At 47.1% G+C, this 12058-nt stretch overlaps 1 protein-coding gene across 2 annotated transcripts in view; it reads left to right on the top strand.

The window, feature by feature from the left end:
- Positions 1-12058, top strand: part of Fer1l6 (fer-1 like family member 6) — a 158206-nt gene that overhangs the window by 136957 nt on the left and 9191 nt on the right. For both annotated transcript variants that reach the window (XM_040730441.1, XM_040730440.1), the window contains 6 exons: positions 498-658; positions 1667-1809; positions 3010-3098; positions 3474-3572; positions 5831-6072; positions 6937-7100. In XM_040730441.1, coding sequence (XP_040586375.1) covers positions 498-658; positions 1667-1809; positions 3010-3098; positions 3474-3572; positions 5831-6072; positions 6937-7100 — 898 coding nt within the window. The remainder of the gene's footprint in view (positions 1-497; positions 659-1666; positions 1810-3009; positions 3099-3473; positions 3573-5830; positions 6073-6936; positions 7101-12058) is intronic.

The following is a 12058-nucleotide window of genomic DNA, read 5'->3' on the forward strand; positions in this document are numbered from 1 at the left end:
AGAGACAGTAAGATAATAAGCCGGACTTTCCTCTTAAGTAGCTAAACTTTCAGGGACCCCGCAGCAGCAGCCAAACAGCCTGGTCCAAGCTAATGGAGCTGGGAAGCAAAGGGAGAGTAACTGCAGTCTGGATATAGTCTTTCAGGGAGATGGCAGCTTTTTAAAAGTGCTAGGCAGAAGGAGTGATTGCATGTTATTGTAAATATGTCCAACGTCATTGGACCAGTACACTTCAAGACGATGAATTTTGTTATATGAATTTCATGTCAATGGTTTTTAAAAAGAGTTACCACTTAAAAAAACAAACCTGAAAGTTTCCCACAAACCATTCTTAGGTCAATCTGCCAATCTGCTTGCGAGTCTGTCCTACCTGCAAGCTGTAAGTGGGTGTGAGGGATTGCACAGGTCGCCCTGGAGCGGAGCTTCCCCTGGGGGTCTCAGAGGTGTCCCCTGGAGGGCAGCCAGCCCGCTTCACCTGCCGTTCCTCCACTTCTTAGAGAAGGGTACAACGCCTGGAGGGACACGTCCAAACCCACGGAAATCCTGACCAAGCTCTGCAGAGACAACAAGCTGGACGGGCCGCACTTTCGTCCTGGAAAGATACAGATCGGAAATCAGGTCTTTTCCGGAAAAACTGTCTTCACTGAGGAAGACTCTGGTAAGCCCAGGACAGCGCTCTGCTGTTCTTTATACAAGGGCTGGTTCCAGTGGCGGTGAGACTAGGGGATGCTGGGCATTACAAAAGTAATCGTGCTTCCAGAAGAAAGGGCAGAAAATCAAGTAGGCTCATGACGAGCGCTCACAATGACGAAGTTCTGCTAACTGTTGAGGACTTGTAAATGTGCAAATCAAGCAATAGCAGAAAGTGAATGTCATAGAGTACAAGACACTGGGAACAACCCACTACCCACAAGTGCTGTACCAAACTATCTTATTTTAGGTGGATATTTTTCCATGAGTATCACGGGACATACCCTGGAGATCCCAAAGAAGCTAAAAAAAATTTGGAATAAGGGATGGGGGAAAGCTGGGATGTGTGTGTGTGTGTGTGTGGTGTGTGTGTTTGAGTGTGGGTATGTGTATATGTGTGTTTGGGTGTTTGGATGTGTTATGTGTGTGTTTGGGTGTGGGTATATGTGTATGTGTGTTTGGGTGTTTGGATGTGGTATGTGTGTGTTTGGGTATGTGTGTGTTGTGTGTGTGTGTTTGTGTGTGTGGTGTGTGTGTGGTGTGTGTGTGTGTGGTGTGTGGTGTATGTTTGTATGTGTGTGTGTGTGGTGTGTGTGTGTGGTGTGTGTTTGTATGTGTGTGTGGTGTGTGTGGTATGTGTGTGTGGTGTGTGTGGTGTGTGTGTGTGTATGTATGTCTGTGTGGTGTGTGTGTGTGGTGTGTGGTGTGTGTGTGTAATCCCCACTCCAGGGTGTGACTGCTGTCTCTGTCTTCTTACCAGTCGACTGGTCTCAGGTCTCCATCTCTACATTCAGTCTCTTTCTCTTTCATTCCATGCTACCTCCAGCTCTTCCTGATTTCTATTTTCTTTTGCTCCCATCTCCTAGTATCTTTAGGATGGATGGTTACAGGGAGAACTTAAGATGGCGTCTACAGCCCTCTCTCCTTGGGGGAGCAGCATCTAACGCGCCTCTCTCCTTGTCTTTGCTTCCCACAGAGGAGATGGTGGAGTCTTATGAGCACTTGGCCCTCAAGGTCTTACACTCTTGGGAGGACATCCCTGTGGTTGGGTGCAGGCTGGTTCCTGAGCACATAGAGACACGGCCACTGTACCACAAGGATAAGCCAGGAATGGAACAGGTAGTGCTGTCTGCATCGTTAATGGCAGGACCTAAAGAGTTAGGGTTGGCCACTCATCCTCAGTAGGCAAACCTAACAAAGTCCCAGTGAAAAGCAAAGGAAGATTTGTTAAATGTGTCTACATTGGGGAGACTATCAAAGGGGTCCATTGAACCCCAAAATCTATGTTAAAGACCCTGGAATGACTTTTAGGTTTAGTAGAGTTCAAAAAGTTTCTATACTTAACTAGGCGGTACTGTTTGTTTTGTTTTTCTCGTTTCCATAATTTGAATTGGCAAAGTCCTTTGGAAGAGCGTTGGCATTTGAGACACTTTGAAACTTAACGGATGTGCAAGGATTCAAGAGACAGAGTACATCGAGTGCACAGTGCCATGTCCGCCGCAGAGTAGATGAAGGTGCTCCTGCCCTTCCTCGGCTCTTAGCTCAGGGTTAGTGAATTCTTAATAAAACTGCAAGTTATTCCAGGCACGGTAGCGCATGCCTGTAAGTCACGGTAGTGCATGCCTGTAAGTCATGGTACTGCATGCCTGTAAGTCACAGTAGTGCATGCCTGTAAGTCACATAGTATATGCCTGTAAGTCATGGTAGCACATGCCTGTAAGTCATGGTAGCACATGCCTGTAAGTCACGGTAGTGCATGCCTGTAATTCACGGTAGTATATGCCTGTAAGTCATGGTACTGCATGCCTGTAAGTCATGGTACTGCATGCCTGTAAGTCATGGTACTGCATGCCTGTAAGTCACAGTAGTGCATGCCTGTAAGTCACATAGTATATGCCTGTAAGTCATGGTAGTACATGCCTGTAATTCATGGTAGTACATGCCTGTAAGTCCAGAATTTGGGAGGTAGAAGCAGCTATATCAGGAGTTCCAGGCCAGCTTTAAGTACATAATGTATTCAAGGCCAGCATAGGCTATGTGAAAGTCTGGCTCAAAGAGGGAGGGGGTAAGGGAGAAAGGACAGAAGGGAGGAAGGAAGAAAGGAAGGAAGGAAGGAAGGGAGAGAGGGAGGAAGGGAGGGAGGGAGGGGAAAGCCTCTATCGTTGTTAACAAATTAGGCTGTGTGTACATAAAGACACCAAATCATATCTAACATCCATTTCTTTTAAAGGGATATTTTGAAGCAACGAATGGTCCATTTTCCATTTTTCATGTCCCAGCCTTTCTCAAAGCTAAATGAAATCTTCTTTTGTTGACAAGGGCCGTCTACAGATGTGGGTGGACATGTTTCCCAAAGACACACCTCAGCTTGGACCTCCTGTTGACATTTCACCAAGGAAACCCAAAGGGTAAGTGTGCCCATCCTGACAGAAGGGGACCATGGTCCAAGAATAAAAGGTTATGGCATTTGAGATGAGAGATGATATACTAGCAAACATTCCCACCTCACCTTCCGCCCGGCCAGTGACACTGGATTGTGGTGACAGAGGTGGTTGAAACAGTGGCTTCTGCATCAAGCTCTTCATTTGGACGATGCTGGTCCACAGAAGGAGGAGATACCCTGCCCCACCCACCCCCTTGTGAATCCGAGATCTACAAAGTTCTGACAGGCCAACCTCCAGTGTTGATGCTAATGGACTTGACAGATTCAAGGCTTACAAAGTGCAATGCTTCTTGGCCCCATTTCAAGGTCGTTTACCTAACACTGTGTTCCTCCACCCCAGGTATGAGCTGAGGGTGACCATCTGGAATACCGAAGATGTCATTTTAGAAGATGAGAATATCTTTACGGGTCAAAAATCAAGTGATATTTATGTCAAAGGGTAAGGTCCCCCACAAGTTCCATCCCCCCCCACTTCAGTCTCTAGCCAGTCTGTGTCTCACGGGAACTGCTGCCCACATTCCACAGAAGGACCTGACCTGCTTTAAGTTAGGTAAGGCTGCTTTCTGGGTGAAAACTTTGTCTTGTTGGTTCATGTTGCTAAGACTCCTTTAATGAAAGCATTTTTAGTGAGTAAATCTTATATAACCATCTTTCAGTTAAATATTGGGTGACTAACCTTTTAAGTGTCCTTAAAAGCTCATCTGCCTTCCATCTGAAACAGGTAGGACAACATGAGTGTTATTGGTTCTACTTACTGAAAGAGATTCCCTCCTAGGACCCTGTGATGAAGCAGTCAGTATCGCCCTTGTATTTCAGCTTCTACTCAGGCTCTAGTCAGGGAGCAGGTGAGGGTAGAGAATCAGATTTTAACCCATCAGAGCTCGTGGTGACAGTCCTCTGCCGATCTTGAGCAAGAAGCACCTGGCACTCTAAATACACTTGGCAGTGGAAGCCCAGGGGCTCATAATTTGCATTTTTTTCCAGAATGAGAACAGAGGAATGAATTATGACAAAGGAGTAATCGAAGTAGCAGAATAGTACTTGAAGAACAGAATTAAAATCATCTGAAAATTATTTCCAGTCACACTCAGGAAAGAGACTGTGTCTGAAAAATGATGTTTTTATCATGGCTCACAATATGGAAGTCTTCTGGGAGTGTTCAGAGGCTTCCAAGTCCCAGCCATGAAGATATTAAGATGTCTAGAAAGATACTCACGTTCACTGTCCTCCCCCTCACCTCTCATCTGCTCCCTCACCAGCACTGGGCAAACACAGGTCTCCTGCCACCAACCCCAATGGACCTGCGCCAATTTGTCCTCTTAATTAGTCTTTCTCTTTTTGTGCTGTAGAGACACCTGGCATAGCTGCCCCCTCCTTTTGCAGGCAACCTCGTTCTTAACCTCACAGCAGCATGTTCTTCCTGTTTTCCTCCTAAGCTGGCCACCCACCTCTCGGGATCGGAAGCTCCGGGCTCTTCCATCCTGCAGCTAATAGTTCAGGGCACTGTCTTGTGCCCCTTCTCATCCCATTATTTTATCTTGCTGCCAGTTTCTTTTTGTCTTTGGCTAAATAAGTGTGCCCAAACCCAAAATGGCACCATTCCTCTGTGAAGAGAAGGGTTTTCATCTCCCCTAGGGAGGAGGGTGAAAGCAGGTGGCTTAGGGCCTGAAGAGATGGCTCAGTAGTTAAGAGCACACATTGCTCTTCCAGAGGACCTGAGTTCAGTTCCAGCGCCCACATGGCAGCTCAGAGGAGTCTGTAACTTCAGCTCAGGGAATTCAACACCTCTGGCCTCCTTGAACACTGACACACATTTGTCTATCCCACACACAGATGCAACATACACATAATGAAAAATAATAAAAATAAATATTTTTTTAAAAAGGAAGCAAATTGTTTGAACTCTCATTTAGTTTGAATGAAAAGCACTTGTTTTCTGAATCAGTGTTAACTAATTCATGGATGAACATATTACGTGAAGGGGAACATATTACTTGAAGCCTACATTATTCCTAGCATGGAGGAAAAGAAATGGGTAATACCGAGAAGAAAGGTCATCTGGAGTCCCCGGAGTACTTAACAGATGTCATGGAATTCCTCAGAGCAGCCCTGTAACCCAGGAGCCAAATCAGCTTCAATGCTTATAGACAAGTGTAAGACACAAAGACATCAAATAACTGACCTGTGGTAAGTGGGTGAAGCCAGAATTTGGAAGCTGAATGGCCGTGGGCAACCTGCCTTCTCCCCCACTTCATATTCCTGTACCACAGAGACCCTAACCTACTACACTATCAGGACCCAGAGCCGGAGAGGAGAGGTCAGTCCCAGCCATGACAGTGGGTCTAACCACCCAGTTTTAGAGGCTTCACTGTAACTTGTTCTAGTACTCTGGAGTGGAGATGACAGCTCTTACAAAGGGGACTCCCAGCATGACAGGGGCTCCAACCACACACACATTCAGGCCCTAGTCTCTCTGACCCATGCACAGCCACCGACACTTACCAGCCTGCTTTGGGATTCTTTTTGGTCCCAGTTTTTTTCCCTCTTTCGCATTAACATGGAAACCTCCATCTGAACCCAGCTACATACAACGGGAAGCTGTGGCTCGGGCACACCGAAGCTGGTTATGTCGCTCCTGATTCTGCTGGTGCCTGAATAACACACTCTGAGTGCCTGGATTCCCTGATCTTTCTGCAGGTGGATCAAGGGTTTGGAGGACGACAGGCAGGAGACCGATGTCCATTACAACTCCCTGACTGGAGAGGGCAACTTCAACTGGAGGTTCCTGTTTCCGTTCCAGTATCTGCCAGCCGAGAAGCAAATGGTCATCACCAAACGGGAGAACATCTTTTCCCTGGAGAAGATGGAGTGTAAGACCCCGGCCGTGCTGGTGCTGCAGGTCTGGGACTTTGAGAGGCTATCTTCGGATGACTTCCTGGGTAAGCCAGTGGCTCTCAAGCATGGATTAATGCTAAGGATGTCACCCGAGCTTTTGGAGAGCAGAGTGAGTTTTTGTTATGAGCACAATAATTTTAGTGCTATTTGTGATTACACACACACAAAAGAAAATCATCACCAGTCCAACCAGCCATCACTAGGGAACTGGCAAAATTACAGTCTGTGTATATGATAGGCTCCTAACACATCCAGGCAAGTTGGTCTTTGCTCTGTTTAACACTAAGAAACAAGCTGTGTGGTAGTGGATCCCACCTTTCATCCCAGCACTTGGGAGGCAGCGGCAGAGGCAGGCGGATCTCTGTGAGTCAGAGGCCAGCCTGGGCTACAGAGCGGAGTTCCAGGACAGCCTCCAAAGCCACACAGAGAAACCCTGCCTTGAAAAGCCAAAGAAAAAAATAGGGAAGTTGCCAAAGTGAGACACAACTCTTTTATGACAATATCTTACCCCGAAGCAACATTGCAGTGATCTGGGAGGACCTCTTCTGTCCTAGAGAGCAGATGCAAATCAGAAGGACATGGGCTGTGACCTGCACTCTCATGGGGGGATCAGCACTGATGTGTGACAAACCTGAGGCCAGTCATCCGGGGACTGCATGTAGAGCCGCGAAGACGCCCTGTAGTGACAGCACTCCAAACGCAAGCCTGAAGCTTCATATAGCACCCTTCTCTGCCAGCACCTGCTACTGTGTCATTAGTTCTCAATGACACCATCTTATGTCGCCATCGCATTTATACCTGCTCATACAGCTGGCGCGTCTCACGCGCAGTCTAACGCAGACTGGGCGACTGGTGGGTATCCGAGTCCGAGCTTTCCCTCTGTAACTGTTAGAGGCGTGTCTTCACAGGCTCCCTGGAAATGAATCTTAACAGCTTCCCTCGGGCAGCCAAGTCTGCAAAAGCCTGTGATCTGTCCAAGTTTGAAAATGCGAGCGAGGAGAACAAGATCTCCATATTCCAGCAAAAGCGCGTGCGGGGCTGGTGGCCTTTTGCAAAGAGCAAAGAGCTCACGGTAAATGACAGCTGCGGGAGGTGGGCTGGGGGGCTGTGAGGGGACATCATGCTTTCTCAGTGAGTCATTTTGTAAGCTTCAAGTTAGGTGCTTTGAAAAGGGCTTTTTAGAGCCCTCCAAGCAATGGTCCTGCCAAGAAGCGGGACTTTATAAAGCATTATAAATGCATTAATAACCCTTTCATATTTCAGCCTACTCAATTTATAGATTTTCTCCATTGGGGCAATTTTCTCTTAATTCCCTCAAACTGCTGCCCCTGGCATTCACTTTTTAAACATTTCTTGAAATTATGTATAAAATCATGGCTAACGCACAAGTTAAATGTAATTCCCTCATTCTTTAACCTCCAAACATGGAACCCAATTTTAAAGTCAGCCCATCATTTTTCAACTTCCAAAACAGGGTGGACAGCTGATAGGGATGTCTTCTCTTTCTTCTGCATTGCCAGTTTGGTTCATATTGGTCCGCACTGGTCCGTATTGGTCCATGTTGGTCAATACTGGTCCGTATTGGTCCATGTTGATCAATACTGGTCCATGTTTGTCCATACTGGTCCATATTGGTCCATGTTGGTCAATACTGGCCCATACTGGTTCATGTTGGTCCATCCTGGTCCATATTAGACCATCTGTGACCAGAGTTCCTAATCTTTTAAAAATGTTGGGCAGGATGTTTTCTTTTTCATGTTCTTTTAAACTCCCACCCATGTTGCCCCATTGCTCATCTTGTAGGGACAGAGGGCTTGCATGAGTAAGTGGTCAGGTAGGTTGTACAAAGGTACTGAGGCAGACAGCAGGCTCTCTCCAGCTAGCCTCTGCTCTGGATTCAGCGGCTGTGAGGCAGCCTGGAAGCTGCTGGCCTGATGCCCTGGTATCTACTCTTGCTGAGTTTTCTGGAAATTTTTCTTCTCTCCTCCATTCTTAGTTTAGTTCCCTGCGGTCTGATGATATTGGTGAGGAACCCAAGATACCAGCCACCCTTGGTCTTCTAGACCCCTGGAGGACTTACTGAGAGCTAACTGTACTATAAGTCCATGCTGGTTCTGGGTCCAGGGCTTAGGAGTTAAGACTATGGCTTGTGGAGATCAATCCCCGACAGAGAGGCTATGGATGGAGAAGAAAATGAGGAGATGGGCTGACACAGAAACCAAGAGAGGGACTTCTTTAAGAAGTGCTGCTGGGGTTTTCCTTATTTCAGTTACTGTCCTGTTGCTGTGTTTAAACACAGAGACTGAAAGAAACTTAGGGGAGAGTTTCTTTTGGCTTCCAGTTCCAGAGGGATAGGAGTCTACCATGGTGGGACAGGCGTGGCAGCTGGAGCAGGAAGCTAAGAGAGCACATCTTCGACCACAAACACGAAACAGAGTGCACTGAAGTCTCAAAGCCCACCCCCATGACATACTTCCTCCAGCAAGGCTGCACCACCTCCCCAAACAGTGCCACCAACTGGAGACCAAGTGTACAAACGCTCGAGCATATGGAGAGCGTTTCTCATGCAAATCCACCGCATTCCCACAGAAAGAAAATTGCTTTGCAAATCTAAATGCATGCCCTCAAGTCAGGAGCCTGCACACGGAACATAAGATAGTCCGTTGAGTCTCTCTGAACCCCATCAAGGAAGTCTAATGTATGTAAGGAAGCTGTTAAATGGAAGGTCCTTATTTAGTACATGGGGAGGCCCAGCATCCCGCACTTCTAACAGCAAGATCCGGGCGAGGCCATTCTTTCTCACGTTCCCACCAGCCTTAAGTCAGGAAGCAGTGTGCCCTGAAAAGATGCCAGTGGGGCCTGATCCACAGAACCTGTGCCTGGTACATTATTTGGATGCATCCATTTGATTTAGCAGCAGAGAGAGTCCCAGCAATCTTTAAAAAATGGAATTATGAAAGCTTATGACAATGTTAGTCATAATGGCCTAAAAGTAGAAACACCCAGATGTCAATCAGCTAACGAGTGGATAAATAAAGAACGAGGCACATATACAACTGGAAATTATTATCTAGCCGCGGAAAGGAGTGGTGACAACAGACAGACCTCGAAAACGTCATGGCAAGGGAGAGAAGTCAGGGACAGGGACCACATGCTATCTGATTCTATCCATATAAAAGGTACAGAATACCTTGGTGGTTTACGGAGTCTGGAGGGAAGAGAAATGACTGCTAACTGGTGGAAGAGAGTTCCAACAGTAGGTTCAAGGCTGACTCCTGTGCAGAGCCTGGCTCCATTAACCCTGGGTATGATCTCAGGCAACTTTGTCTCCCAGCCTCAGCGCCCCATGCAAAAGCAGAGGGAATGGACGTAAGTGCCTCGTGAGGCTGTTGTGACTCTGAAATCTGGGTCTGGAGCATTGCAAGCAGTCAACAAATGTCAGAACTTGTGTGTCCTGCCATGGTCCCCCGACTTCTGCCTCCTTCTGCCACCCGAAAGAGCTAAATATATGAGTCTGTAAACAGCGATGTCCACTCGTTATGGGTCAGGAATATAGAGCTATTTAAATCATACTTTACAGCACTTACACACAGTACTTCTGGTGAAGTGACCAAGATAAGGGACAATCTGTCATCAAGGCTGTTTATGAAGTTCCGGAGCTATTAATTAAATGTGGCTCATTTGTGTTTACTGTGACGTTGCTTTTTTGAGCGTAGGTCATCTAGCTGATCTATCAGCCATTCATTTTATCTCAGTAGCTACAGGGAGTGACCTCCTGATGGGACTTTCCTAGGGGTGTCCCTAACTGTTGAGTAGGAAGCAGCCCCGGTCCCAAGGAGCTTGGTGTCTCTTGGGAAGACAAACTAGAAGAGCAGCCTCTAGGCTCCAGCTGACACAGTGGAGTGCGCTCTGTCTGTGACAGTGACAAGTATTGCTAACAGCAGTTGACTGTGCCAGACGGGCTGTGAAGGGCTGAAAATGCAAGCTGACAGTAGGGGGACCGCATTGTCACTGTGGAAGCCTGAGTCCCAACCTCTGCTCTCTGACCTCTGTAGTGCCAGTCTTTGGAAACCAAACCACAGCCTCTGCAGAGGCCAGCCTCCAATGGTCATGCTTGGCCAACGGTACCAGATCTCCAGCTAACCACATAGCTAGTCTGCTTCTTCTTTTCCCAAGCTAGCGAACCACAAAGAACTCAAGCTTCCCATTGGCCATGCTATGTTCTCCACAGCCTGCCTCCTTGAGTCTCTGTCATGTAGAATGATGGGACTGGCAAGTGATGGAGCTCTGAATTTTTAGTTTCTGTCTAGTGTCGCTTGTGTGGGCTTCAATGCTTCCCATAGAATTTAATGCTTAATGGTTATGGATTCATTCATCTGCTAAAGCTTCATGACATGTGCATATATATGTGTGCGTATTTATGTGTACACACACACACACACACACACACAGAGTCAACCCTAGTTTATTGTTTCATAGATAAGGAAGGCAGGCACAGTGAGGTCATCACACAACTCCAACATGGCTGATAAATGAAGGACATGGTTTAAACTTAAACAGTCCACTCCTAAATTCCTTGGTCTTAACCACTGTACAATGTTTCCCTTTCTGGAAGAAACTCGTGCAAATGGAGGAACTCAAGCTTGGTCCTATCCAACCTGGTCCTGAGATTATTAGCTATCTTCTCCATGGAGGGCTAAGACAATATCTGTAAAAGAAACCCTATTCGTGAGCTATGCCTGGTCTTCTTCCAATGTCATCAACAGAAAGAATGAAGTCTTTTTAAAATCTGTGTTTTCCCTCTGCATTCTAAAGGAAGAATGTGAAATGATTTCATCCTAAATTCATGCTGAGTCCCTGGCAGGTCCTGAAAGTCCTGCCCCAGCTTCCCCTTGACCTGTTTGCTCTGTAACCAATCAGCACATAGCCAGGAAGCCAGGCTGCCCAGGACTTTTTTCCTTAAGGGACAGGAAGTTGGGTTGTCCAACAGCAAAGTGTTAAAGAAAACTTTGGTCACTAGGATCACCTCTGTCTCTTGAAGGTGCAAGGCTGAGCTAGATGCCCCCAGAGGTGGCACATTCTCAAGTTTCAACTCTGCATGGGTCTTCTCCTGGGCTTTGATCTTATTCATAGTGTTGGGAATGATGGCTCGACCTATTCTCCCAGCACTTAGGAACCTGAGGCAGGAGGACTGCTCCGAATTTGAAACTGACATAGGCTACGTTGTAAGTTGCAAACTAGCCTGACTTAGAGTGAGGACTCCCCCACTGCACCCCATCTCAAAAGTACACACACACACACACACACACACACACACACACACACACCTCATTCACAGAGTGTTGGGAATGTTTGGTGTTTTTGTGCCCAGTCCCTGACAGGATTTGTTTATAGTCTCCAACACCTGCCAGATTTATTTTTAAGCTGCTTATCTGTAGCCCAAGCTGTATAATTTAGACGCTTGAGTTCACACAGCTCCTAGTGTGCAGTATTCTGTCCTTGGAGTCAGTGCAAGCTGGCTGCAGGGATCGCTCAGAGTGGGTGCCCTTGGCAGAGCAGAAGGGCATAGGCACACATTGCACTCCGTGTTATATACTTTGTGCACCAACTAATACTCTCAGAAGCCAAGCAGGGCTCACAGGGGCTCACAGGGGCTCACAGAGACTGAAGTGACAAACATGGACCCTCCACAGGTCGGAGCTAGGTCCTCTGCACATACCTTATGGTAGTGTAGCCTGGTGTTCTTGCCCGACTGCCATTACTGGGAGTGGGGAGTGTCTCTGACTCTTTTGCCTGTGCTTGGGACCCTTTCCCTCCTACTGAGTTGCTTCATGCAGCCTCGAAATGACAGCTTGTGTCCAGCCTTATTGTAACTTGTTAGGCCATGTTCAATGAGTATCCCTGAGAGGCATGAATTTTTTTTAAAGGGAAATGGCGGAGGAGTGAATCTGGGAGAGAGAGGAGATGGGAGGAGGGACTGGAGGAATGAAGAGAGGGGAGACTACAGTTGGGATGTAGTGTATGAGAAAG

The sequence above is a fragment of the Mesocricetus auratus genome, unplaced genomic scaffold (genome assembly GCF_017639785.1).
Source record: "Mesocricetus auratus isolate SY011 unplaced genomic scaffold, BCM_Maur_2.0 Super-Scaffold_100023, whole genome shotgun sequence".
NCBI lineage: Eukaryota > Metazoa > Chordata > Mammalia > Rodentia > Cricetidae > Mesocricetus > Mesocricetus auratus.